Below are 26,835 nucleotides of genomic sequence, written 5' to 3'. Positions count from 1 at the left end.
CCACACATTCATTTATGTGTCAGCCGGCCATGATTCATCAGCTGCTGCCTTTTGATTTTCTATTTTTGAAGCTGAACAGGTCATAAGAAGCGCTGTTGGAATATATGTACCACTCAATTATTCATTGCTCCTGCAGTGAAAGTGAATCTTAAAGGGAAATTTCGGTTTATTTCAACCTGTCTCCTGTCGTCCTAAATTTGTTTCAAGTGACTAGTGACATAAAAATAATAGTTAGCATGTTAGCCGTTAGCCTAGATACAGCCAGCGCGCGTAGTAGCATCACACCTGTTAAAACGTAAGTGAACGGGCATACTTCAAGTGCAAAGTCCACTAAACAAGCTTTTTTTCCACAAAGACCGCCTCATATCGTTAGGATAAATGTCAGAGAACATATAGAAAACGACATGTAAACGTGTTGTCTTACCTTACCGGTGTGCTGCCATGTTTGTTTACCATTTAGCTCTGCTTTCCCAAGTGCGGCTGAAATGTATCTCGTGAGCTCTAGATAAAGCCCAGCTGGATACTACTCCAGGTGGAGGTGTCTTGTCCTCGGTCACATCCAGACCTTGAAAATAAGGCTGCAACCGGTCCCATTCCTTGCAACAGAGGTATTCCTCTTCTGTGGGCACTGGGGTACAGCATTCACAGGTACACCACCAATCTCCAGAGCTACGCAGCCTTGCAGCAGCCATTCCTCCCCTCTCGTCCTCTACCTGTTGTGCCTCTCTCCTCCTCCGTTCTTCAATTTCACGAAGCTCTTCGTCAGTGTATTCTGGCTCAAATAAATAAGGGCGGCCATCAAACTCTGCAAAATCAAATTCCTCCTCCACAAAGTCGAAGTCTGGCAAAAAGTTAGCCATTATTCTATAAATCTTTCATAAAATAAATGAATGAACTTTTCAGGCTACTGTCCGGTCCTGCCTTCCAGCTGTTGCTGCTTGTTCTCGCGATATTTCGGCCACACTTTGGAAAGCAGAGCTAAATGGTAAACAAACATGGCAGCACACCGGTAAGGTAAGACAACACGTTTACATGTCGTTTCCTATATGTTCTCTGACATTTATCCTAACGATATGAGGCGGTCTTTGTGGGAAAAAAGCTTGTTTAGTGGACTAACTTGGCACTTGAAGGTTGCCCATTCACTTACGTTTTAACAGGTCAGACGCTACTATGCGCCCCGGCTGTATCTAGGCTAACGGCTAACATGCTAACTATTATTTTTATGTCACTAGTCACTTGAAACAAATTTAGGACGATAGGAGACAGGTTGAAATAAACCGAAATTTCCCTTAAGTGTTCATGCCTCTGGAGCAGCTGCTCCTCTCATCCATCAATCTGATCTGATCAGCTCTGATTGATCGATTAATTATCCACCTCGCAACTCAAAACCCACAAGGAGTTCCGCCTTCTCTGTGTTCAAAGACACACAAAACAAAAACGTGTCAGCGAACGCCACACATAAATTCTAATTCTGTGGGAAACAGTGACAGATGAGGCGCAAGATTTAATCATTTTATCCCCATTCAAATTAGCAAGGGCATACTGGAGGAAGTCTCTAGTGTGCTTGCTCAGTTTTATACCCGGGAAGTTGAACTTTTTTGGCTTCATGTGCCATTGAGCAACATTTATAGGATGAACAGGGCTCTGCCTTCAGTGCTGACACACTGCAATGAAACCACTTGGGGCAATATACACCCTCAATGGACGTCCACTAGAAGTGCTTGTTTTTGCCACTGACAAGTTCAGATTGTTTTTGTAAGTGTCTGACAACATTATGGAAAGGATCCCTACAGAGACAGAACTTTTTTTTTTAAAGTGTAAGTTACATTTTAACCAGAAACAGCCCTGAAATCACCAAACCCACCACACTCCATTAGAATAAACCGTTATTTTAGCACCGTAACACACATCATTCAGAGTCGACAGAAAAAAATAAAACTCAGAAAAACTGTCTTGATTCATCTTTTCACTGTTCCATGAATCACCAGCTCAGGTTTGGTTGAAGTAATCCCTTAACTCACCCAGTTAGATGTGTAAATATGCTGCCCCTGTGCACGCTAAAATAACTGTTTATTTAAATGGTGTCTGGTGGGTTTGGCTAATGGATTTCAGGGCTGTCTCTGGCTAAACAAAAAGGATCTTACTCTTTAACAAAGAGGTCTATCTCTGTATGGATCCTTTCCATAAATTGTCAGACACTTAAAATAACAATCTGAGCCTGTCAGTGGCAAAACCAAGATCTTTTAGTGGACGTATATTGACGGTGCCGAGTGATTATATTGCAGCCTGTTTAGCTGTAGCTGCAGCCCTCTTTTTTAACACTGGATCAGGTTCAAAAATTGTTGTTCCCATTCATCAATTAGACACAAAAACATGGGAAAATAGGACTGCAGGCTTAAAAGAAAACAATGCTACTCTTTAAGTGTATTAAGCTATTGTATTGATTTTGATACAAATATCTTGGAGCATCCAAAATGGTCTCATATGATGGTTGTTGTGTAAAATTGTTACTGACTGACAACCCTGTTTAACCCCAGCAGACCCCCTGTGCTCTGTTGCAGTAAAACTGTCAATACATAATCATCTTTTAAAAGTGATACAAATACATTTCAGTCACAGATCTATAAACAGTGTTGCACTGTTGATGTGATATGTGACATTGCTGCGTGTGTGAATGAAGACATGATGAGCCTGAAGTCAAAATGGAGAGCAGAATGTGTGGGTGTTGTCTGACATTGTGCTCCAACTTTTGTCTCGCACCAGATGGTTTTTTTGTCTACGTCTGCACACATCTGTTTTTTTATTTTTTATTCCATTTGACCTCCACTCGTCTCCTCCCATTGGTCTTCTACTTCCCTCCTTCATTCTGTTCTGAAAGCCTCTTGTTCACGTCTTATCTGAGGATACTTGGCACTGCAAATGCAAATATTTTCTCTGTAGCTGATAGCAATTAGATTGCAGAGTTACAAAAGTTCTTCTCTGGGTCGGGGTGGCTCTCAATCTGCCATCCCACACATTGGGAAACCAGCAGTGATGCAATTTTTACTTTAAACATTCAGTTTTAAATCTTGTGATTCATGACTTTCATTTCTATTAAAAATACAGACAGGATAACTCTCAGCAGGATTCAGAGAAACCACACTGCATTAACGGCAGATCTAAAATGTCCAGAAAATATCTAGTGAAATTATTTTGATGCCAAATCAGTCAACCTTTTGTTAAAGTAGGCAGTAACTGATTCATAAGTTTAAGCACTTGCTCAACATAAGCTACAAATTTAAAATAATTTAAAACAGTATGAACTGAGCTATGAACGCAACACTGACATATTATTACAATATAAAGTTAATATGACACATATATTAGCCCAGTCACCAGATGAAAATGTTGTCATTGAACATTTCTGCAAACCAAAAGCGTTACATTTGCACACCTCATGCGTATCATATTAACGTTTCTAATGTGATGTAGTATATGAGCTGACTTTGTCATGGGGGGATTGAGGGGATGGTGGATGGCGTCACCTCAGCAAGACGCCTGCCAAGCTACAGGCCACTGTTTGAGACCAGCAAACAACAAAACCAGTACTTTTTTGCAAGTCATTGCTGTGTTTCCAGTGCAGACTGCACCCCCCACACGGGGTTTTTTAAGCCAAAACGATATTTTCCTAACCATAATCAAGTGTTATTTGTGCCTAAACCGAACCACACGTTAACCACAGCATTGATGAAACATCAAGTTTCAGCATATCTGCAACAAGAGGGGTCCTCAACGTTTTTCAGGCCAAGAACTCCTGAGCTGAAAGAGAGACAGAGCAGGGACCCTGAGTTGCATATAAAACAGGGTCTACAATAATTTATAAGGCGACCTAAAGTATCATGTATTAACATACCTATATTTATAAATCATGGATTCATTTGACAAAGGATTTTGGCATTTGCCCCCCCAGCAGAAAAATGAGCCATGCCACACTGCAGAAACTGCTCAGGAACATGACAAAAAACTCAAGGCATCGACCTGGCCTCCAAATTCACCAGATCCAAATCTGATCGAGCATCCATGGGACGTGCTGGTACCTTAGAGGTACACCTAATCCACGGTGGGCCTCCCTGGATCGGATTTGGCTCTGACATGTCAAGGCATGGACACATGATCTCTGGAGGGTGTCCTGTGGTGTCTGGCACCAGGGTGCTGGCTTCTGATCATTTGAGACCTGTCAGTTGTGAGGTGGGGTACCAACACTTCCCAAGATGCTCAATCAGATTGGGGTGTGGGAGATTTGGAGGCCAGGTCGACACCTTGAGCTTTTTGGTCATTCCTGAGCAGTTTATGTGATGTGGAAGCAGCGATGTTTGGGTGGGTGGAGGGCGTCAACCAAAGGTCTCCCAGCAGAACATTGCACTGTAACAAAACAATCAATGTTAGTCACTTCACCCCCCTCTGGTTTGAATGTTTAGGCTGATCGGTGTACAAAGAGATCACAGTTAACACAAAGACATGTGGTTAAAGCTCGGGAAAAGAACAAGTACTTCACTTTTTTCCACCTGCTGTTGCCAGAAACACTGAGAGCTGTGAGAATCAAAGCTGTGGGCCATTAACCAAAACAATGCTGAAACACTCTGTTTAATCCCAGTCTAAATATAAAAATATTTCTCAGATCAGCTTTAAAATTGCTTCCTTGTTGCAGTCTGTTGTTGCTTTTCCAGCAACTGTGCCAGATAAGGAACAGTTCAGTTTAAAACATCAGCTGCTCAGCGAATGAAGAAGGAAAACTACAGGCAATGCTTGCAAGTAGTGAAAATGAAAGTATGTTAAAATACAGTGAGGAACAAGCTGGTTTTCCGCGGCTTATGATTTGATAAAGATCCAAAGTGAGTGGCTAATAGGATTACAGCAGCCTGGGCACGAACAAGAGAAGCAGCTCCTTTTATAGAAGGATGTTTTACCAATCTCCTGTGGAATGCTTCGCTGATTTTATTAGATAACACAACCTCTAATGGCTGCTGCTCAGGGTTTGTGATTGAGATAACACAAGAACAAACTAAACTCCACAAATATAACTGAAGGAAACTAACAATCCTAAATCCCTATATTTATTGTCTAACACAGTGACAACACTCCTCCTCTCTCCACTCTTGTGAGGACCCCTGCTTTATCTCCTGAATACTCTACTTGTGTCTATCTCTGCCGGTGTCTGGCCTGGGTTTTGTTGAGCTTTAGTTTCTTAGTGACTGCTCGCAGCAGGAATGCAGAGAATCTGGCTCAGATATTTTGGGTTTGTCTCTTTTGTGCCTTCTGGGGTGAATAAAAGAAGAGTTTGGTTAGGTGGACTTGGCAGTCTCTGAACACTGTTACGTTTCTCCTGTACGCTTCCTCCCCCTCCACGCACACGCACACACACACACAACAGTCCCCGCCGATCGGAGCCTCACACAGCAAACAAAAGCCATGTGTTTATCTGACTGCTGGGTGGCCATGGTGAAGTTATTACATTTGATAGATATCCTGTTGTGTTTCTGTCCTCAGCCTAGTCTCATGCAGTTCACACAGAGCTCTCTGGGCTGTCTTCACAAGTCACAGTACAAACAAACTCAACCAAAACGATATATCTGGAAAACGGCTGCACAGAATGTCACGAAATTTGCTGCTTTTTGTGGTTGCATGGTTTCATGGTTCCCAGAGGACAAATCCAGTTTAACTACCAGGGAGTTTTTGTCTAGAGCCACCCTCCGGAAAAAAATAGTGTGGACAAACATTTCCTCGTCTAAAACACACCGACCTAACATTTCCTGAGCTACCCTGAGAGGAAGAGCATAATGATTGGATGGGGCAGGTGTGGGCTGTTGTAGGCTTGTCGCTGTTACCGGTGTTACACGATACTTGGGCACACTCCAATTACATTACTCTCCCACCACCCCACCAACGTTTTGCTTTTTTATCAATCAGTTAGTTGGACGCAACAATTACAAACTGAAATTGTGCTCCGTGCAGCAGCAGCAGAGTCGCAGCAGTCAGGTTTACCTCATGAAGATAGCGGAGGATTTGGTGTCAAAGGGAAAAGCAAAAGTGCCTATTCTGCATTATTTTTTTATTTAAACCCCGATGCTAATAGGGAAGCTGATAATATTCATGAGGGAAGAGGAGTTGGTTACATAGCTAAGAAGCTGGAGGTGTGCAGCTCTTTATCTAACAGCTCACTGTGGCTTCTACCTCTTTCATCACTCCCTGCAATATTTCAAACTGATCTGCAGTCAACAAATGTCGAAAACGACCAAATGATAGCCACACTGCTATTCTCACTGAGGAACAGTGCATTTCCTGACTGTTTCATAATCAAAGTCAACTCATGTTGTACCAGTTAAATGCTTTAATGTGAAGCTGCAGCAGTAGGAAGTGTTACGTTCGCATTAGCAGTAACGTAATACAGCACTCTACAGATACTGAGCATCATCTGCAAATATCTTTCCTTAAAAAATGTCCAGTGTTTTCTGTAACACCAGAATTTTCAAGAGTTTATTTAGTGATGGGAAATCTTCCTCACCGTGGCATTCCTAGGCTGCTGCACTCGGCATTTAGTCACTAGTGCAAAAAGGATTTTCAGCCTTGGTGCGGTCTCTCTTTAAAGTCGTAATCATCAGTATTTTGACTATTTCTCACACAAAAGCTCTGATAGACCGATTATATGCTACTGACTCAGCATCAAACAGCAGACAGACACAGTCAGAGACAAGCTGGTGAATGTAGTGGGTTCACAAGTGCCTTGTCATGCACTGCTCATCAGCAGTCACCTGGCTGTTCACAACAGAAGCTCATATTTCCGCGTCGGTTAGCAAGCGATTCTGCTCTCTGCTGTGTGTGTGTGGGTGTGTGTGTGTGGGTGTGTGTGTGGCTCTGCTCGTCTCTCTTGCTCACTGTTCAGACACAGCTGACAAATATGTGGATGCATGGAATGAATATTTTATAATTTATAATTTGATAATTATATAATTTCTATAATATCTAATATACGCTTTATGTCTTTCAAAGAAAGATGTGTGTTTTCCTGCCAGATTTGCTCGCAGCTTGTGTAAAAAAATAGACCAGACACCGCAAGTATCACGGCGATTCGTGAGCCAGTCAGGGAGCTTGGCGCCAAGCTGTGTCCAGTGTAAGGAGACCAATCGGTTAACGTCAGTGCCAAAAGCAAGCGGGCAGCACTCTAATGGAGAATCTGAGTGCTTCGCTGGGCCTCTGCATCCAGTTTAAACCCGGTATCAAGCAGCTAAAGAACCAGATCTTTCTGTCAGGCGTTGGTGGAGACCAAAAATGGAGCTAAAAGAAAGTGACTATTAAACTTAGATGTATCAGGTATCTGAAAAAGTGGTTCCAAATAAGTGCTCATGTTGCTCCGTGTCTGTTACACAACTGATTGCAAACACATCGGCTAAAACGACTTTATATGGTGACAATACCAGAACTGATCTAATGAAAGAAGAAGTAGATAAACAAAAGTAGTATTTGTAACTGTTAAGTAGGTGTGAGTGTTAGAACAAGAGGCCGACACAAGTCCTTAAATGATCAAACCACATATATGGTAAGCTGCTGCAGGGCCTTTACATTTGAGGAAAGTTTAGTTTGTGGGAAAACTTGAAGGTACTGGTGTGATGACTCAACATTTAGCATGGATTTCACCAATTAATGCCTTGTAGAGGACTCTAACAGAGAGTGTTAACAAGTATAATGATGTTATAATCAGAGCAGTGTAGCAGCAGAGTTTTGAACAAGATGTAGGTGATGGTAGAGTCAGACATGCAGGTGAAAAGCACATTACAATAAATGTAGCTGGAAAGTTAGAAAGGTAACTATGTTGACGTGCTGCACTGCACAGAGTGTGGACGGAGCGTGCAGCCAATAGTGGATGGCAGCTTTCACATCGTTTGTCAGTATTTATATTGTGTCTCTCTGTTTTTCAGAAAGGATTTGCCCGACGAGACTTCACAGATTTAACCATCTAGGCTGCAGCGTCCGAGCGTCTGACCTCAGGATCAAGGTTGCTGTGAGGAAGACGAGGAACATCAGAGGGATTTAATGAGCAGATTTTCTAACTGTGGCGGAGCGACGGGAAGAGGAATGGACTGGAGCCAATGAAACCATGGACTTAACGTTTGTCCCCTTTAGTGTCTGACTTGGCTCAGCTTGCAGCAGAGAGCCTTTGATGACAGGAACCTGATGGCATCCACACTCAGTGGACTTTACCCGCAAAACTACCATGCTCTGTGTGTAAGAGGGTTTGACTGATGACTAATGTTGCTGATAGCTGATATATGATGCTCACATTAGAGCGACAGACAGACAGTAGTGCCTGGTAATGTGTTGTTCCTGGTTAGATGGATATGGGCTGAAGGGATCGCAGTGTCAATCCGTCGGCTGGACTGGAATGTCTCGACAGCTATTGGATGGATCGCCAGATTCCCGGCTTGAATCATTATCCCAGCGCCCTGACTTTGGTGATGATCAGCTGATAATTCTCATTCATCCAATACTTTGATTGATGACCAAATACCTGCAAAACTAATAACTTTTCCATCAGCCTCAGCAAATGTTAGCATACTAACACGCTAAACTAAGAAGATGAGCATGGTAAACTTCATCTGATAAATTGCGCCATGATAGCATTGTCATTGTGAGCATGTTTGCATGCTGACATTAGCATGTAGCTCGAAGCACCAGTGTAGCTAAATACAGCTTCTCAGAGTAGCTAGCATGGCTGTTTGTAGTCGTTTTAACCAACAGATTGAGATGTGTTTTTCTTTCAGATGTTAACCGACAAACTTCCTGTGTAGAAAACTTCATTAAAGAAGCATTTCACCGCTGGAAAGGTGGTCTTTTCATAAACGGGGCAGTCTGTGCTGTAGAAAGATGCAAATACCTTTTGAAATTGGTGCTACATGACCAGAGAAGACAGAGAAAAGGGGCTGTGGCATTTGCTTTTACTCAGGAGGTAGAAAATCTACAGCTGCCAGAATGCGGAGAGTGCTGATCATGTGGGTAATTTTATAGGCTTCATGAGCAACTTGAATGAATGGGTCTGTATCCAGCTCTCTTTATACATCCATGGTTTTGACACAGAAGACAATATGTCAGCCAGCTAGTAACAAACAAACTTGAATTACAGTTAAGAGAAAATTTTAGGTGAGAAACAGGCAACGCAGCAACAGAATCTTGGTTCGTATTTGATCGGCACTGCTTAGTTTTACAGTTTGATCTAAGTTTTGGAGCCAGAAGGGCGGCTCTCTCTGTAGATGTGCTCTATACTCTTAATGTCTGTGGTGTCAGGCACACAAAAGTGGGAAGTACAATACGTAATTCGAGTAACAGCCCAACAGCCAGCAGAAAGTTGGCGGATTAGAGCTGGGAGATGATGGTTACAAATTGGCATATTTTCCCTTTAAAAGTCCAAGAAGTGAGCTAATAAGCAGTTAGATGAGTTTAGATGAGATTAGTTAGATGATTAGATGAGTTTATCAGCAGGAAGCAGCAGTTTAGATGTCAGTGATTCATATCTTGTTCATCTGAGGTCTTGCATTTGTTTATCTACTTATTTTTACTTGCATGTCTCCTGGAATTGGGGATGTTCTTATGCACGGGAATACATACTTTTAATTATTAGTTTGAGAAAAGAATAACCGAGGAGACAACACGAGGGGCCGCCATGGCTGTCTGAGAAAGGATATCAAATTATTGGCCAAACAACTTCTTGTTCAGTGTTTGATCTCAGGAGAACTGAGCAGAAACGCCACTTGCACTGAATGTGGAGTCAAAAACAAATAAACCAAAACAAGGCAATTGTCCTGTCTTCACAATGTAGTATCTTCTACTCATAATGAGGTAAATTATGACCTTGAAAATATACTGTGTGTGCAGTGGAATAAGATCAAAGACCTGAGAAAATAGTGTGTTACTTAAATAAATCAGATACTCCTGCTGTTGTCTGTATAATCAATCCTGTCAAACAAAATGTGATTAAAAGGAGAAGCCTTACAGTAACGTCTGCTGAGAGGCCGGCAGGAGCCAGTGAGGGGATTTCTCTGGAAGGACATGTGGGAGAGAAGTGTAACCTTCAGACCTGGAGTTTATCTGAGAGAGGAAACTGCAGATGAGCAGCAGCCTCATAGCAAATAGAGGAAGGGAGGGGCTCAGCCTGACCGGGAAATGAAAGGCTGAGATTTGCAGTGGGGAAACCTGGAGGGACGGGCTTCAACATAAAGAATGTGTGAATGCAAGAGTTCTATAAAGGGAAATGATTTACGTTATACTGCTGAACTTTCACACCCAGTCTTGGCAGAGTTCAGGGCATCGAGCATGAGTTGGAGAGAAGAGCGTCATGGTTTATGGAGTTTGAAGTTGTTTTAAATGTGTTTCCCTTTTTTTTCTGTTATGAATTGTATCCCCTGAATTGCGCGGTTGGGGTTGGGAGAGAGTTTCTGCTGCAAGTGAAGGAGTTCAAGTATCTTAGAGTCTTGTTCAGGAAGCAGGTTTAACAAACTGGGTTCAAACCTGAACTCTGAATTGCTGAATTTCGAATTCATTAACATTGTATACACACAAAATGAGTCCTGAAAGAGGTGTACGCCACTTCCCACGCAAAAGTTGTGATCTACAAAAATGGAGTTGATGGGTAAAAATTAGGGGTGCCTTGATGCTCTGTGATTATTTGAGGGGGTGCGTTCAAAGAAATGACTGACAGTGCAAAAAAGATATATATATATATATAGTTCAGAATAAAAAAACTAATATCCAATTTTGATTCTGACAGACAGTAAATCACTAAGCACTCAGAGTTTGTTGAAGAAGACCTGCCAGCGAGAAGGTTTAGTGCACAGTAACCACAGTAACTGACCCAAAGTTTAAATTACCTCAAAAAACCCGATTTCTGAAACATGGCTCAGATTATATACTGCTGTTGCTCTCTATACTCACAAGGCTGTGTTCTCTCACTGCCCCCAGGTGGTGGTGTGTTTGCCACTTGTACGGACCCCACAAAGTGGCCGAAGAAAATGATAGAATGCTTTAAGTCGTGTGTATGGTGTAACAATATTGTAATAATCCTAATAAATATTTGCATTGTTAATACTTTGCTGATTAAGATAACTGACAGCGACTTTGTTCATGTGGAAGCTGACGGGGACATTGTTTATACAGTGGTGGACAGGAACTTAGCACATGACAACCAAGATAAAGTACAAGTATCAGAACTGTACTGTGAGTGTTTCAATTTTAGATTTCTAATCTACACAGTAAATATATTATCTGTTGGGAATAAAAGTACAATAAAGTTGTACCTACATTAAATAAACAAAGTCATAGTATAGCATGTCGTCAAGAATCAAATGCAAAAAAAGTCAGAAGAGAATGTTGTCAAAAATCATGACAAATCGTAAAGTATATCATGTCAAAAATCATGAAAAAAAGTCATAGTATAGCATGTTGTAAAAAATCATGAAAAAAAGTCAGTGTAGCATGTCGTCAAAAATCATGAAAAAAAGTCATAGTATAGTATGTCGTCAAAAATTATGTAAAAAAGTCAGTATAGTATGTCGTCAAAAATCATGAAAAAAGTCATAATATAGTATGTCGTCAAAAATCATGAAAAAAAGTCATAGTGTAGCATGTCGTCAAAAATCATGAAAAAAAGTCATAGTATAGTATGTCGTCAAAAATTATGTAAAAAAGTCAGTATAGTATGTCGTCAAAAATCATGAAAAAAGTCATAATATAGTATGTCGTCAAAAATCATGAAAAAAGTCATAATATAGTATGTCGTCAAAAATCATGAAAAAAGTCATAATATAGTATGTCGTCAAAAATTATGTAAAAAAGTCATAGTATAGTATGTCGTCAAAAATCATGAAAAAACATAGTATAGCATGTCGTCAAAAATCATGAAAAAAAATCATAGTATAGTATGTCGTCAGAAATCATGAAAAAAAGTCATAGTATAGCATGTCGTCTATAAGTCAAAAATCATGAAAAAAAGTCATAGTATAGTATGTCATCAAAAATCATGAAAAAAGTCATAGTATAGCATGTCGTCAAAAATCATGAAAAAAACGTCATAGTATAAGATGTCGTCAAAAATCAAGAAAAAAAAGTCATAGTGTAGCATGTCGTCAGAAATCATGAAAAAAAAGTCATAGTGTAGCATGTCGTCAGAAATCATGAAAAAAAGTCATAGTATAGTATGTTGTCAAAAATCATGAAAAAAACGTCATATAGTTTGTTGTCAAAAAACATGAAAAAAAGTCATAGTATAGTATGTCATCAAAAATCATGAAAAAAAGGTCATAGTATAGTATGTCGTCAAAAATCATTTAAAAAAGTCAGTATAGTATGTCGTCAAAAATCATGAAAAAAAGTCATAGTATAGTATGTTGTCAAAAATCATGAAAAAAAGGTCATAGTATAGTATGTCGTCAAAAATCATTTAAAAAAGTCAGTATAGTATGTCGTCAAAAATCATGAAAAAAAGGTCATAGTATAGTATGTCGTCAAAATCATTTAAAAAAGTCATAGTATAGTATGTCGTCAAAAATCATGAAAAAAAAGTCATAGTATAGTATGTCGTCAAAATCATTTAAAAAAAGTCATAGTATAGTATGTCATCAAAAATCATGAAAAAAACGTCATAGTATGTCGTCAAAATCATTTAAAAAAGTCATAGTATAGTATGTCGTCAAAAATCATGAAAAAAAAGTCATAGTATAAGATGTCATCAAAAATCATGAAAAAAGTCATAGTATAGTATGTCGTCAAAAACCATGAAAAAAGTCATAGTATAGTATGTCGTCAAAAATCATGAAAAAAGTCATAGTATAGTATGTCATCAAAAATCATGAAAAAAACGTCGTAGTATAGTATGTCGTCAGAAATCATGAAAAAAAGTCATAGTATAGTATGTCGCCAAAATCATTTAAAAAAGTCATAGTATAGTATGTCGTCAGAAATCATGAAAAAAAGTCATAGTATAGTATGTCGTCAAAAACCATGAAAAAAGTCATAGTATATAGTATGTCGTCAAAAATCATGAAAAAAGTCATAGTATAGTATGTCGTCAAAAAAACATGAAAAAAAGTCATAGTATAGTATGTCATCAAAAATCATGAAAAAAACGTCGTAGTATAGTATGTCGTCAGAAATCATGAAAAAAAGTCATAGTATAGTATGTCGCCAAAATCATTTAAAAAAGTCATAGTATAGTATGTCGTCAGAAATCATGAAAAAAAGTCATAGTATAGTATGTCGTCAAAAATCATGAAAAAAGTCATAATATAGTATGTCGTCAAAAATCATGAAAAAAAGTCATAGTGTAGCATGTCGTCAAAAATCATGAAAAAAAGTCATAGTATAGTATGTCGCCAAAATCATTTAAAAAAGTCATAGTATAGTATGTCGTCAAAAATCATGAAAAAAAATCATAGTGTAGCATGTCGTCAAAAATCATGAAAAAAACGTCATAGTATAAGATGTCGTCAGAAATCATGAAAAAACGTCATAGTATAAGATGTCGTCAGAAATCATGAAAAAAACATCATAGTATAGTATGTCGTCAAAAATCATGAAAAAAAAATGTCATAGTATAGTATGTTGAAAAATGTGTAAAGAATTCATAGGACAGTATGTCAAAAAATGTTTAAAGTCATTGTGTAGCATTTCAAAAAATGTCATAGTATAGAATGTCGAGAAAGTGTGTCAACAAAGGTCATGTATAGTATGTCATAGAAGAGTAAAAAAAGTCATAGCATAATGCATTGAAACAATGTTAAAAAAAAAAGGTCATATAATAGTCTGTCAAAAAGTGTGTAAAACAAAGGTCATAGTAGAGGATGTTGGAAAAAGTGTAAAAAAAACAAAAGTCATAGTATAGTATGCCGGAAAAAGTGAGTATTGTACTTCAAAAGACATAGTACAGTTTGTCATAAAAACGTAACAGTATAGTCCATCAAAAAAATGATCGTATAGTACCTTAGTATGTCATAAAAATGTAATAGTATATATAGTATGTCATAAGTAACGGCATCATATGGTATTTCAAAAGGCATACTATAGTACATCATTAAAAAAGTAATGGTATAATGTGTCATATAGAAAAAAAACAATAGTATAGTTTGTCATAAAATAGTAATAGTGTAGTATGTCAAAAGTCAAACTATAGTATATCATGAAACAGTAATAGTATGTTATGTCAGAAAGTAAAAGTATTGTACGTCAAAAATCATACCACAGTATTTCGTAAAAAGGTGAGAGTATAGTATGTGAAAAAAGTTACACTATAGTATACAGTATAGTAGATAACAATACATGCTATAGTACGTATGTATGTATTAGTGTATCAAGTCATAGTATGGAGTGTCATAGATAAAATGCACAGTATAATATGTCATGAAAAGGCATAGTATTATATGTAATAAGAAAGTAATTGTGTAGTATATCATAAAAAATAATAGTATAGAATGTCTTAAAATGTCTAGAGTATAGTCTGTCATGAAAAAGGAATGGTCGTCATATATCAATCAATCAATTTTATTTATAAAGCCCAATATCACAAATCACAATTTGCCTCACAGGGCTTTACAGCATACGACATCCCTCTGTCCTTTGGACCCTCGCAGCGGATAAGGAAAAACTCCCCAAAAGGACGGACAGACGTGCAATAGATGTCGTACAGAACAGATCAACATGATAAATTAACAGTAATCCGTATGACACAATGAGACAGAAAGAGAGACAGAAAGAGAGAGACAGAGAGAGAGAGAGATGCAGGACAGACGGTAATGACAGTAGCTTACAACAACATTAATGAAAGTAATTATAGTTCTGGCTACTGTGGTACAATATGTTGAAAGTATATATTAATATCTGATAGTAAACATGTGTGACAATAATCATATGTGTATAATAACAGTAGAAGTATGACTAATGATAACAGCAGCAGCAGGAGGCATCTGGCAGGACCACGGCAGCAACACAACCACACACGTCACGCTGTCCAGGCAGCACTGCAATATGAGTTAATCTGAGAGACAGTGGAGCACAAAGGCTCCGGAGAAGAAGCCGAGTTAGTGACATCCAGAATGGCCGAGTTAGCAAGATGCAGTAATAGGATACGAGAGAGAGAGAGAGAGAGAGAAGGAGAGAAGGTGCCCGGTGTATTATAGGGGGGTCCTCTGGCAGACTAGGCCTAAGTCAGCCTAACTAGGGGCTGGTACAGGGCAAGCCTGAGCCAGCCCTAACTATAAGCTTTATCAAAGAGGAAAGTCTTAAGTCTAGTCTTAAATGTGGAGATGGTGTCTGCCTCCCGGACCGTAACAGGAAGATGATTCCACAGGAGAGGAGCCTGATAGCTGAAGGCTCTGGCTCCTGATCTACTTTTGGAGACTTTAGGGACCACGAGTAACCCTGCGTTCTCAGAGCACAGTGTTCTGGTGGGATAATAAGGCACTATGAGCTCTCTAAGATATGATGGAGCTTGACCATTTAGAGCTTTATAAGTTAACAGTAGGATTTTAAATTCAATTCTGGATTTTACAGGGAGCCAGTGCAGAGAAGCTAAAACAGGACAAATATGATCACGTTTCTTAGTTCCTGTTAGTACACGTGCTGCTGCATTCTGAATTAGCTGGAGAGTTTTTAAGGACTTACTAGAGCTACCTGATAATAGAGAGTTACAGTAATCCGGCCTTGAGGTAACAAAAGCGTGGACCAATTTTTCTGCATCTTTTCGGGTCAGGATAGGCCTAATTTTCGCAATATTACACAGATGAAAAAATGCAGTCCGTGAGGTTTGTTTTAAATGAGAATTAAAAGACAAATCTTGATCAAATGTTACTCCGAGGTTTCTTACGGTAGTGCTAGAGGCCAGAGCAATGCCATCTAGAGAAACTATGTCATCAGATAAAGACTCTCTGAGTTGTTTGGGGCCAAGAACAATAACTTCAGTTTTGTCTGAATTTAACATCAGGAAATTGGTGCTCATCCAGGTTTTTATGTCTTTAAGGCAGTTATGGCATTATAATTTATTTTATTTATAATTTATATAAAAGGCATATAGTATGGTATAGTGCGTCATAAAAAGTAAATGTACATTATGTCACAAAAACGCATGGCACAGAATGTCATAAAAGTCATAGTATAGTATATCATAAAATAGTAATAGTATAGTATTTCATTAAGAAAAAAAAGGTCAGAGTATAGTGTGTCATATAAAGTTTTTATTTCTACATAAGATGATGAAAGGCTTCTGCAGCCTGCGGGATTTGTGGTTGGATCTTTCCTGCCCTCTTGTGGCAGTACTGCTGACCCGACAGTCAAGGATGCTCCACAAGGTTGTCATGGGGTTTCCATATCACCCCATAAACATCCCAGAGCTTGAGTAAGACATAGTAACGGACTAGATTTTCCATGACCAAGATGACTCAGAACATTCACACAACAAGCAATGAGTGGTATAACACATTTTTTTATTTATTCAGAAATGGAGTCCAATGAGATTCTTTTTGAGCAATGAAATAATCATTAGCAGATAACTACAGATAAACAGCATGTAAACAGTGTTATTACACATTGCAATAAGCACAAAGCATTAGTTTAAATGATAATTATTTCTTTATCTATTAACTTCAGAACTATGAAGAAAGATTTCTTGTGCTAAACAGTCTGGTCCTCTCCTCATGTGTTCACCTTATGAATCTAAATTAAGATCATTACAAATTTAGGAAGGACATAGAGTTTTTTGCTAACACTCACTGAGGTTTTACATGTTTAAAAATCTACCAGGATCTGTTCATTAAAAAAATCCATTCTAGAAGTACATTAATATGAAATAATGCACATAGCAACCAAGCTAAAAATAAAAGATAACTCGACAGTGATGTTAGGCGGGTTGGCCTGTAATATCATGAGCAAAAGCAAAAAACTTTAGATGGTTAAATGATGAAATGCAGCTGATTTCTCTGCGCCCAAGTTCATCTCAAACCGACTGACATGAAGTGGAGAAGTGTCCTGCAGTCTGTCGAGTCCATATTTCAGACTGTTCATGGAAATCATGGATATTGTGTCTTCCAGGCTAAAGAGGAAAAGGACCATCCAGATTGGCATCATAGCTAACTTACACATCTGTCAAGGCACCATGAATACTGAAAGGTACATAACAGGTTTTGGAGCAACACATGCTGCCATCCAGACGATGTCTTTTTCAGGGACGTCTCTACTTATACAGGCAATACAGCAGCTGTGTCTCGATTCAGGGGCTGCTGCCTTCAAGGGCTGCATTGGAAGACCAATTGTGTCGCATTGGCACGACCAAGGCTGTCCCATTTCGTAGACTCCTTCAAATGCTGCCAAGAAATCCAGCCTTCGTGGCCCAGCCTATTCCAAGATTCATTGTGCGCCGGTGATGATTATATATTAAGTTAAGTTAACTAACAGCCAGCAACAACCAAAAATGAAAATTCAGCCATTATCTACTCACCCATATGCTGATGGAGGCTCAGGTGAAGTTTTAGAGGCCTCACATCACTTGCAGAGATCCAAGGGGAGAGGGGGTAGCAACACAACTCCACTAATGGAGGCTGACGGCGCCCCAGATTCAAATGTCTAAAAACACATAATTGAAACCAGAAAAATATCTCCATAGTGCTCGTCCATAGTGATCCAAGTGTCCTGAAGCCCTGACATAAAAAGTTGTTTGGAAAAACGTCATTTGAATCTGGGGCACCGAGCATCCATTAGGTGGAGTTGTGTTGCTACCCCCTCTCCCCTTGGATCTCCGGATGTGTTGTCAGGACTCTAAAACTTCACCTGAGCCTGCCTCGGCATATGGATGAGTAGATAATGGCTGAATTTTCATTTTTGGGTGCACTATCCCTTTAACTAGCTAAACGTTAACTGTTGCTAACATTACTAATAGTTACAAGCACACAGCTTAAACATTCTTAATTTAATAACTTTACCTGAAAACGGTCCATCAGCCTGAAATATATCAAACAGCAATGTCTCCGGTGGTGAATAATCTCCTCAAGTATTAAATTAAAAAAAATATATAATAACAATCTCTGGGTCCATGATTTGGGGCTAACTAACTTACTAGCTTACTCCTTTTTTCGTCAAGCGCAGGTAACAGGAACGCCAATGGGTCGGAGTGAGAATAACTGGTGAACCAGGAAATCCTCTGTCTACCAAACCGTCCCATTTCGGAGACCATTCGGTTTGGCTGACACGGTCTTGAAAGGACGTGGCCGACGTCCACTGCAAAGGCCACGTCTTTCAAAGGCTGCAGCTCCAGAATTGAGACACAGCTAATGACACACATTCTGCATGTGTTACAACAGCGTGGCATGGTAGTAGAAGAGTCTGGATACCAGACTCGCTTGCCTTAGGTCTAGACCTGACTCTCATAGAAAATGTGTGGCACATTATGAAGCGCAAAATACCCCGGACTGTTGAGTAACTGAAGTCGTATATCAAGCAAAAATTGGAATGAATTTCACTTCAAAAATTCAACAAACCCTTACTGAGTGTCTTTAAAAGAAAAGGTGATGTAATACAGTGGTACACATGCTCCTGTCAAAACTTTTTTGGAACTTATTAAAGTTAAAGTTTATGAATCTGGACATTAACTTTCTTGTGTTCGTACTGTATTCAACTGAATAGAGGTTTGCTGATCATTGCATTCTTTTTTTTTTTTGCTTACATTTTACACAGCTTGCCAACATTTTATGGAATTGTGGTTAAACCTCTTCCACTTTACAGCTCTTTTGGATTCTGTTGAGATAGCTACATATATGTCTTCTCAAGACCAAAGACTGTTCTGGAAAGGGCCTGTGACTCTGTTTGTCTATCAGATATGTCCAGACACCGTGGTACACATGAATTTGATTCACAATGATGTATAGCACTTGCCTTTGTTACTTTATCCAGCTTTATATATACGTACAGTGGCATGCAAAAGTTGGGCACCCATGGTCAAAAGTAAGCAGATGAACTGATTTCCAGAAGGCATGAAGTTAAAGATGAAACATTCCTTCAATATTTTAAGCAAGATCACGTTTCAATTCGATATTTTCCAGTTTCAAAGTAACAAAAAAACAAAAAGGGCCTGAAGCAAAAGTTTGGGCACCCTGCATGGTCAGTGCTCAGTAGCGCCCCCTTTGGCAAGTATCACAGCTTCTAAACACTCCTTGTATCCAGCTAAGACTCTTTCAGTTCTTGTTTGGAGGATTTTCGCACATTCTTCCTGAAAAAAGCTTCTAGCTCTGTGAGATTCTTGGGGCATCTTAATGCACTGCTCTTTTGAGGTCTATTCAAAGATTTTTAGTGATGTTTAGGTCGGGGGACTGTGAGGGCCATGGCCATGATTTGCCTTTCTAGACATTCCAGGAGCAGCTCGCTCAGAAAGTTTTCTTGGTCTTCAAGACCTCAACTTGACCGCCATAGTTCCTGTTAACTGCCATGTCTTAATGACATTACGAACTGAGGAAACAGCTTCCTGAAAACACTTTGCTATCTTCTTATTGTCTTCTCATACTTTATGGGCATCAGTTATTTTATTTATGGGAGAGAAAAAGTTCATCACCTGGCCTTTCCTAACGATGGCTGTGAACAAGCCAGAGCCCTAGCAAGTTAATTAAGGTCTGAGACCCTGGTAAATGTTGTCCGAGAGCTCAAATGTCTTGGGTGCCCAAACGTTTGCAGGGTGTTCCTTTCATTTTTTCACTCTAAAATTGTACAAAACCAAAATAATACACTAATCTTGCTTAAAATGCATGTTTCATCTTTAACTTCATGCCTTTTGGAGATCAGTTTATCTTCTACTAACTTAACTATTCACAGTAAACCAGGGGCAGACTGGGACTAAAAAACAGCCCTGGACTTTGACTCGGCTCAGCCCACAACAACCGGTGCGCATACGGTACGCTTCCTTCTTCTTCAATTTGACTGGCGGCCGGCTGGCTCATAGATATCTATGGGCCGGCTGGCATCCAATTTAAAGGCTGCCACCTAGCGGACTGGACGTGGAACAGTAGATTGTCGGGGAGAAAAAGATAAAAAAAACATTAAAAAAAAAAACGGTGATGACTGCGTGGCGGCCGCCGGCCGTTCTGTGATTCTCCAGAATCTCCAGATGGCCAGTCCGCCCCTGCAGTAAACAAAATTTTGACTATGGGTGCCCAAATTTTGCATGCCACTGTAGTTGGAGGAAACCATAATGGTTTTAAAATCTTGCAATCTTGCAGCCATGCACATGTCTAAAAAACAGTACAGGCCTGGTTAACAACTATTAATGTCCAGCGTTTATCCAGGAGACGGGACTGCAGCCCTGGTTGTGAGGTTGTAAGGTCCGGTGCTCTCAGCGCGTCCCTCTGTAGTAAACAATAGCTACTACCATTGCTAATGATGCTACTAAGGCTGCTGTCCTCCACCAAGGAACACGAATGATCACACCAACCTGAAAAGATCAAGACAGCAAGATTAGGAGCTTTGGATCCTACTGACAAGTCGTTACATTAGACCATAATTTAATTGTAGACGAATAGAGCACACAACTGGCAGATCCTTGTGGAAAATGCATCACTCACCCAGCCTCCCTGCTGTACGAGCCAAGAGTAGAGATGCTCTCTGATGAACTGGCGAAACCACCTTATAATTGGCCTGATGTTCTCTGGATGGTTGGTGATCAGTTCCTTTAAAACAAAAGCCCTAAGACCTTAAGAATATCCTGAAACTCTGGGCTACTAGCGACAGATTTCTGTGCGTACCCAATGTAAGAATTAAATCTTACACCCGTCTTCCACCAAAATTAACATGTAATCTATATGTTTTTGAGTTTTTTAAACACAGGAAAACTTGCTAAAAATAGGCAATAGACCTTTCTTACTGCTGGAAGACGAGTATACATTTCTGTTTTTTTGTGTGTCACATTTGATATCATGACATGCCAGTAAACAGGGTAAGTAAACCATATAAAAGAGCATGGAGGCCAGTGAAAATGTTACGGTAGTTACTTGTGTTTTATATTTTTTATATCTGTTACTGATCTCTTTCAAAGTTGGTACCGACTAATTTGGCACAATGTTGGAGTGCTAGTTGGACAGAAACTGATGGAATTTGTGGCGGCTTGTCATTGAAATGCGCCGGAAAAGGAATGAACATTGATGTGTCCACCCAGGAGTCATGTTTCCATCACTGTCAATTGAAGCTGGATCTAATAAATACTCGTGACTACAGCAGAGTCAATTCTCCTGGAACTGAATGCTGACTGTAACCTTTACCACTAAAGACAAAAGCCAGATGGTAGTTGGTGTTAGTGTTGTTTTTTTATTTATATATTTGTCCAGTAGGGAAGAGACTTTAAAGTGGCAGTGGGGCTGGGCAACACATCTAAAGCATCTGACGGGGACAGACTAAAATTAGAATTACTGCCTCGTGGTAAGCTATCAGTTAAAGTTTACATCCATGTCTGTCCAGACTCATATGTGGCAAGGACAGTTAACAATGCTTCAAATATGGATGTTGTTGCAAAGAAGATACATATTTGTATTTCATCATACTTAGGTTATGGCCAAAAACATTTTTTGTGAGGTCACAATGACCTTGACCTTTAACCACCAAATTCTAATCAGTTCATTCTTGAGTCCAAGTGGACGTTTCTGCCACATTTGAGGGAATTCCCCAGAGGCCTTCTTGAGATGTCATATTCACGAGAATGACATGGACATAAGGTCACAGTGACCCTGACCTTTGACTACCAAAATCTAATCAGTTCATGGTTGGGTCCAAATGGACATTTGTGCCAAATTTTAAGAAATGAATTCAAGGTGTACTTGAGATATTGTGTTCATGAGATTGAGATTGACGTAAGGTCACAGTGACCTTGACCTTTGACCACAAAATTCGAATCAGTTCAACATATTTGAATCAGTGGACGCTTGTGCCAAATGGCGGGATTTTTATGCCTCTGCCACTGCTGTCGCTGGCCCAGAGGCATAAAAATCCCACGTGATCTTTTGGGAGCTCCGCAGCACCCAACCCTGAAAAAAATCAAAACTATATTCAGGCCATTAAGTCCAGCGCTAAGTGACAGTGGAGTAAGATATTTTTCTATGAAAAACAAAAAAGTTCTTTTCACTTCTGAACTGCACTGTTTGACTCAAAGTGCTCATGTGAGGTGGAGGAGCACTGCATGTTGCATGTCACACCGTGGAAAACAGCTCTGCTTATGAAAACATGATGTTAAGATCATCAGTTGAACCCAAAGGGGTATCAACATCTTAAAAAATGGTACCTGACTTTAAAAATCTAGAATCTAGAATGCAGCCCTGTTAATAAGCGCTGCTCTGTGAAGTATCTGTTTCTGTGTGTTACCTTGTGAATGAGTCTGTAGGCCAGATGGAAGAGAGCCGCCACTCGACCCCAGTTGATGCCATCAGTAAAGATGCTCCTGGCCACCTTTATGAAGATGTCCTGAGCACAGTTGCTTGGAACCTGGTTGATCAGTCTGACAAGAAGAAATGGACAGAATCAAATGTGCTGATGTTTGGATTGGATTTCACTTGCATCATGAGTAGTGTTCACAGTAGATAAGTTCTGGTACAGCAGTTTTACGATATATTATAGGGTAGTCAATTAATTGAAGGTAAAACTTGCCAAAACACCAATCATTTCCATTATTACCATAGCTGTCATTGTTTTAGATGGCAATGTGAACAAAGCACAGCACTCCTTCCTTTATAGCATTTTGATTTTGATTTTTTTTTAAAGTATTTTTAATTTTGGTTATTTCAGAGAGTCCAACAAAGTTGCTATAAAATCCAGTGTAAACATGGAACATTTTACTTTTCATTTTACGTTTCATTGAAATTGTTACACTTCAGAAATTCTGATATTGGCACATCCCTAGTTCTCAGATGACTTTGAAATGGATGTGGTCGGTCGTCATGAAGAATGTCTCAATGCCCATATTTCTGTTCAGAGACCGGGGCGGGTCTGATTAATAAAGGAGGAAAACTGGCGGATGAAAACACATTTACAGATAGATCTGCATTTGAGTGTTGGTGTGAACAAAGGTCATTCCTCCTCAGTCAAGCAAACAAGGCTTGTGTATTATTTAAACATCTGCTTTACATAATATGCAGTCAAAACTGTGACCAAACCAGAGACTGAGGATTTTCAGTCTGCAATCTGCCTACGGCTGCTGCGTAAAAACTATGAAAGAGCTTCTGTTGACTGACAGTACTGTCAGGTACTGTGACTTATCAATAAACAACGGATCTGTTGACCGATGGGGTCTTTGTGTTTGTATGATGCACAGCTTACCGTCGGAGCTCAATGTTCTTGTCCATGTCATTTGTCATCTTGATCAACTGTTGCACCACTTCTTTGATTTGTGGATCCTGTTGTTCATTTGGCTTTCCTCCCAGAAGCTCAGAGGAAATGTGTCGACCAGGCTCCTCCGCTTTACAACATTCAATCACATACCTAGGACAGAGAAAACTGCTTCACTAAGGAAACACCACATATTTGAGCAGGAATTTAATATGAAATTACTAACTACGACTTTTCTGATGTACATAAAGACATGTTAGTGTTGCTGGACTTGGAAAATGGGAGCCTAAAGTATCCTATTCTTTAAGGTACCTACGTGAAGGCTGGTGGCAGGTGACATAAATGATCTGCACCCAGAGCGGCATCAATTTGAAAAAGGGCACAAAAACACCAGGGGGACCCTCAGAAAGTCGAGCTAAGCTAAGTTTTCCAAATTGAAGTTAGTACAACTGAACAAAATCCTCAGTAACATTAAACTATACAATTTTTGTTCAGTTGTATTAGCTTCAATTTGGTAAACTTAGCTTAGCTCTGAAGAAGCGCAAAGAAATTTTGAAAGTAGCACAGGAGCAGCATACTGATGATGTCAGAGGGCTGTGATTGGTTGATTGCAATGTTGGTCCAGGAATGCGGTGTGGTAAGTTGATCTGGGAGCATGTCCTACATGGCAAAATCACGTTGTGCAAGGTGCTACATGTTCTCATATCATATCAGTTAGATTTGTATTCTAATTCAGTGTTATCCCTGGGTCAAACATGTGAAGCATTTTGTTACTTTGTTTTGAAAAGTGCTGTATAAATTAAAAATAAATATAAATTATATAAGTATATATACATATATTATATATAAATATAATAGATTATTAATATTATTCATATTGTTGTTGTTGTTGTTGTTGTTGAGACTTACCCTCTAAAAATAACTTCTGCTCGCTCCAGGATGCGGTCAACAATGACATCTGGAACAATGAGAAGACTGATAAATACCCACAGTCATTTCATTCATCTGCACTGTTTGTTTAAATGCATAGAAAAAATGTATTATATTCCTTCCATACTCAAAATGGCAGAAGGTGGCATATCCTTTGAGTGCTGTGGGTTGTGTAGGGTACCGACACGTCCCATGGATGCTTAAACGAATTGGGATCTGTGGAATTTGGAGGCCAAGTCTGATGATTGATCCTTGAGGGGGCACTTTTTGCAATAAACTTAACTGAGTGACAATTTTTGCTAGCATGACACTTTTTTATATTATATTTTTTTTTACAAAGTAATGTTAGTTTGAGCTACTAAGTAGCTTCAGGGACTGTTCATTATTTATGAGAAGGGGAGAGGGTTGTGCAAAAAGGGGGAGGCATGTCAAATAATTTTTTAAGCACTGAGGAGGGACTTGCGTATTTTTATTTTGGCGTAAGGGAGGGGCAAAGAAACTTAAGTGGTTGTATTTTGTATTTATTGATTTTTAAAGAAAACAAGTCTTCCAAATACAGCAGGTTTGGAGGGCAACAAAAGTACACCATTTATCACAGCGAGAAACTGTAAAAACAGAAATACTCTTGGAATTTCAAATTTCAGATGGTTCTTGGACACATCATGCTGACGAACACTTCCATCAAAAAGAATTCAAATAACACATCACCCAATCTGAGCTTAAAATTGTGATATTTCATCAAAACTTTACTTTACTATCATCACTTTATTTTATGTCTGTTCTAAAATCAGGCTTTTTTCAACTCCGGGATTACATCTTTAACTTTAAACTTTCAAATGCAAAAGGGTACGTTTTATAAGTCGAATAACTTACTAACTAACTATAAGATTTTCTGCCAGTCACTCAGGGAGGCTCATGATAAAAAATATTTTTAGCTTCCACCCCCTCCTCTGGTAAAGGAAGAACAGTCCCTTAGTTGGACAAATACATTTTTTAGTTAGATATTTAAAAAGTTATTTAGTTATTTAGTTAGTTATTGAAAAAGGCTGCTCTGTACACCTAACATGGGTTCACATACCTTTCCCACCCATGGTGCCCTGGGGCTGCTGGTTTCCTTCTTCTCTGTCCACTCCCTGTCGGCTGTCAGCCATAACTTCAAGCTTCTTGTCAGCTCAGAGTGATGAATGAAAAATTAGGCTAGATATTTGGTTCCAAGATATAATGCTACTTTGGCCGAAAATAACGTCACCAGTCCGAACGTGTCTCTTCTGTGAGAAACTTTTTACCTTCCACAGTGGAAACAGGAAGTGACACTAGTAACACATATCAGGAATGAAAGAAAACTTGTTTATAAAAAACAAGGACATGCTCAGACATTTTGCGGGGAAGGTGCCAAGCAATACAAGGACACACCTCGGAATTATTCAGTAGCACAGCTTTTACTTACACATGTATATATTGCTGAATGTGCTCTAGTGATCTGCTCCAAAACATACAAGCAATCAGCATTACTGAAGGCCTCTTCTTCCCTGCCACGCCCAAATGCTCAAATGAAGGCTCGGTATTCAAGAGGAATCCCATCAAATACTGGAATGTCTAGCTGGCATAGATACTGAACGTGGCTGTTGAACAAGTGCTGCTGTGATCTCTTTCTGCCTTTGCATTATGTTGTAGCCACATCCAAATGCTTCCTCTTTGATTTGTATTTGTTCTGTTACTTCCTTGTTCCTCTTTGGAAGGCATCAGCACCAGTAACCTGGCCACTTTATAAGGTAGTGATTGTGTATTTCATATTGCATTTTGTACTGTGCAGTGTGTTCTCACCTGCACTGGCAACCTGGTCACTTTTATATATGAAAATCAACATTTCAGTAAATCTGGTGTCAGGTTGGGTTTTCTTCGGGTACTCCAGCTTCCTCCCACAGTCCAAAGACATACAGGTTAATTGGTGACTCCAAATTGTCCGTAGGTGTGAATATCTGTGTGAATGGTTGTCTGTGACCTCCTGAAAGAGGTTTACACTTGTTTGTAATGGGATTGAGCAGTGGCGTTGTTAGGCCTGGGCGTCCAAGGCTTCAGCCTCAAATGTTTTAATGGTCCCGGATCTAAATGTAATAAAAACAAAAAGCTCCCGATCTAAAAAGCTGTCATTCCGTTCATGCATTAAAGGATAACTTTGGTATTTTTCAACCTGGGCCCTATTTCCCCATGTGTATGTGTGCGTATGATTCATAGGTACAACTCGTTCTAAAATTGGTTCAGTATTGAGGGAGGCCGATGCAGCTGCGAAAGAAGCTAAAACGGTAACGGGGGCAAATGCGTCCCGTATAAGTTTGCGCATTAAAAGTGCTTTTTTTCGCCACTGACCGGTTCAGATCGCCAGTGTTATCTCTGTAGATAGCATACTAAGCATTTCCCTTACCTCTGGGCTGTGATGTCATCTCGCGAGAGCTTTGCTTGTTGCCGGAAGAAAACAGAGGAGCCAGTTGTCCCGGAGTACAGCTGAGAGTTTTACTGCATCGATTGAAAACAATGGTTCGTGTTTGT

The 26,835-nt window shown here is 39.5% G+C and overlaps 2 protein-coding genes across 2 annotated transcripts in view; one reads left to right on the top strand and one right to left on the bottom strand.

Annotated features, from left to right (window-relative positions):
- LOC125900908 (plakophilin-3-like) overlaps positions 1-10,702 on the top strand; it is a 48,098-nt gene extending 37,396 nt beyond the window's left edge. Inside the window, exon 13 of the mRNA XM_049596187.1 lies at positions 7,953-10,702. Within this exon, the coding sequence (XP_049452144.1) occupies positions 7,953-7,994 (42 nt within the window). The 3' untranslated portion in view covers positions 7,995-10,702. The remainder of the gene's footprint in view (positions 1-7,952) is intronic.
- A 7,177-nt stretch (positions 10,703-17,879) lies between these two features.
- LOC125900999 (apoptosis regulator BAX-like) lies at positions 17,880-26,530 on the bottom strand. Its single transcript, XM_049596354.1, has 6 exons — positions 25,367-26,530; positions 24,268-24,316; positions 23,350-23,511; positions 22,399-22,531; positions 20,613-20,717; positions 17,880-20,482 (listed from the first exon to the last, which is right to left on the bottom strand). The coding sequence occupies exons 1-6, from the start codon at positions 25,437-25,439 to the stop codon at positions 20,384-20,386; spliced, it is 621 nt and encodes a 206-aa protein (XP_049452311.1). The 5' UTR covers positions 25,440-26,530; the 3' UTR covers positions 17,880-20,383.
- Positions 26,531-26,835: the final 305 nt, after the last annotated feature.

The sequence above is a fragment of the Epinephelus fuscoguttatus genome, linkage group LG2 (assembly GCF_011397635.1).
Source record: "Epinephelus fuscoguttatus linkage group LG2, E.fuscoguttatus.final_Chr_v1".
Lineage (NCBI taxonomy): Eukaryota > Metazoa > Chordata > Actinopteri > Perciformes > Serranidae > Epinephelus > Epinephelus fuscoguttatus.
This window is presented reverse-complemented; position numbering and strand designations above follow the sequence as displayed.

Coding starts and splice junctions, on each gene's coding strand:
- LOC125900999 (XM_049596354.1), bottom strand. CDS start 25,439: ATGGCTGACAGCCGACAGGGAGTGGACAGAGAAGAAGGAAACCAGCAG. Junction 20,718..22,398: donor CCTACAGACTCATTCACAAG/GTAACACACAGA, acceptor TTTGTTTTAAAG/GAACTGATCACCAACCATCC. Junction 20,483..20,612: donor TCGTACAGCAGGGAGGCTGG/GTGAGTGATGCA, acceptor TGATCTTTTCAG/GTTGGTGTGATCATTCGTGT.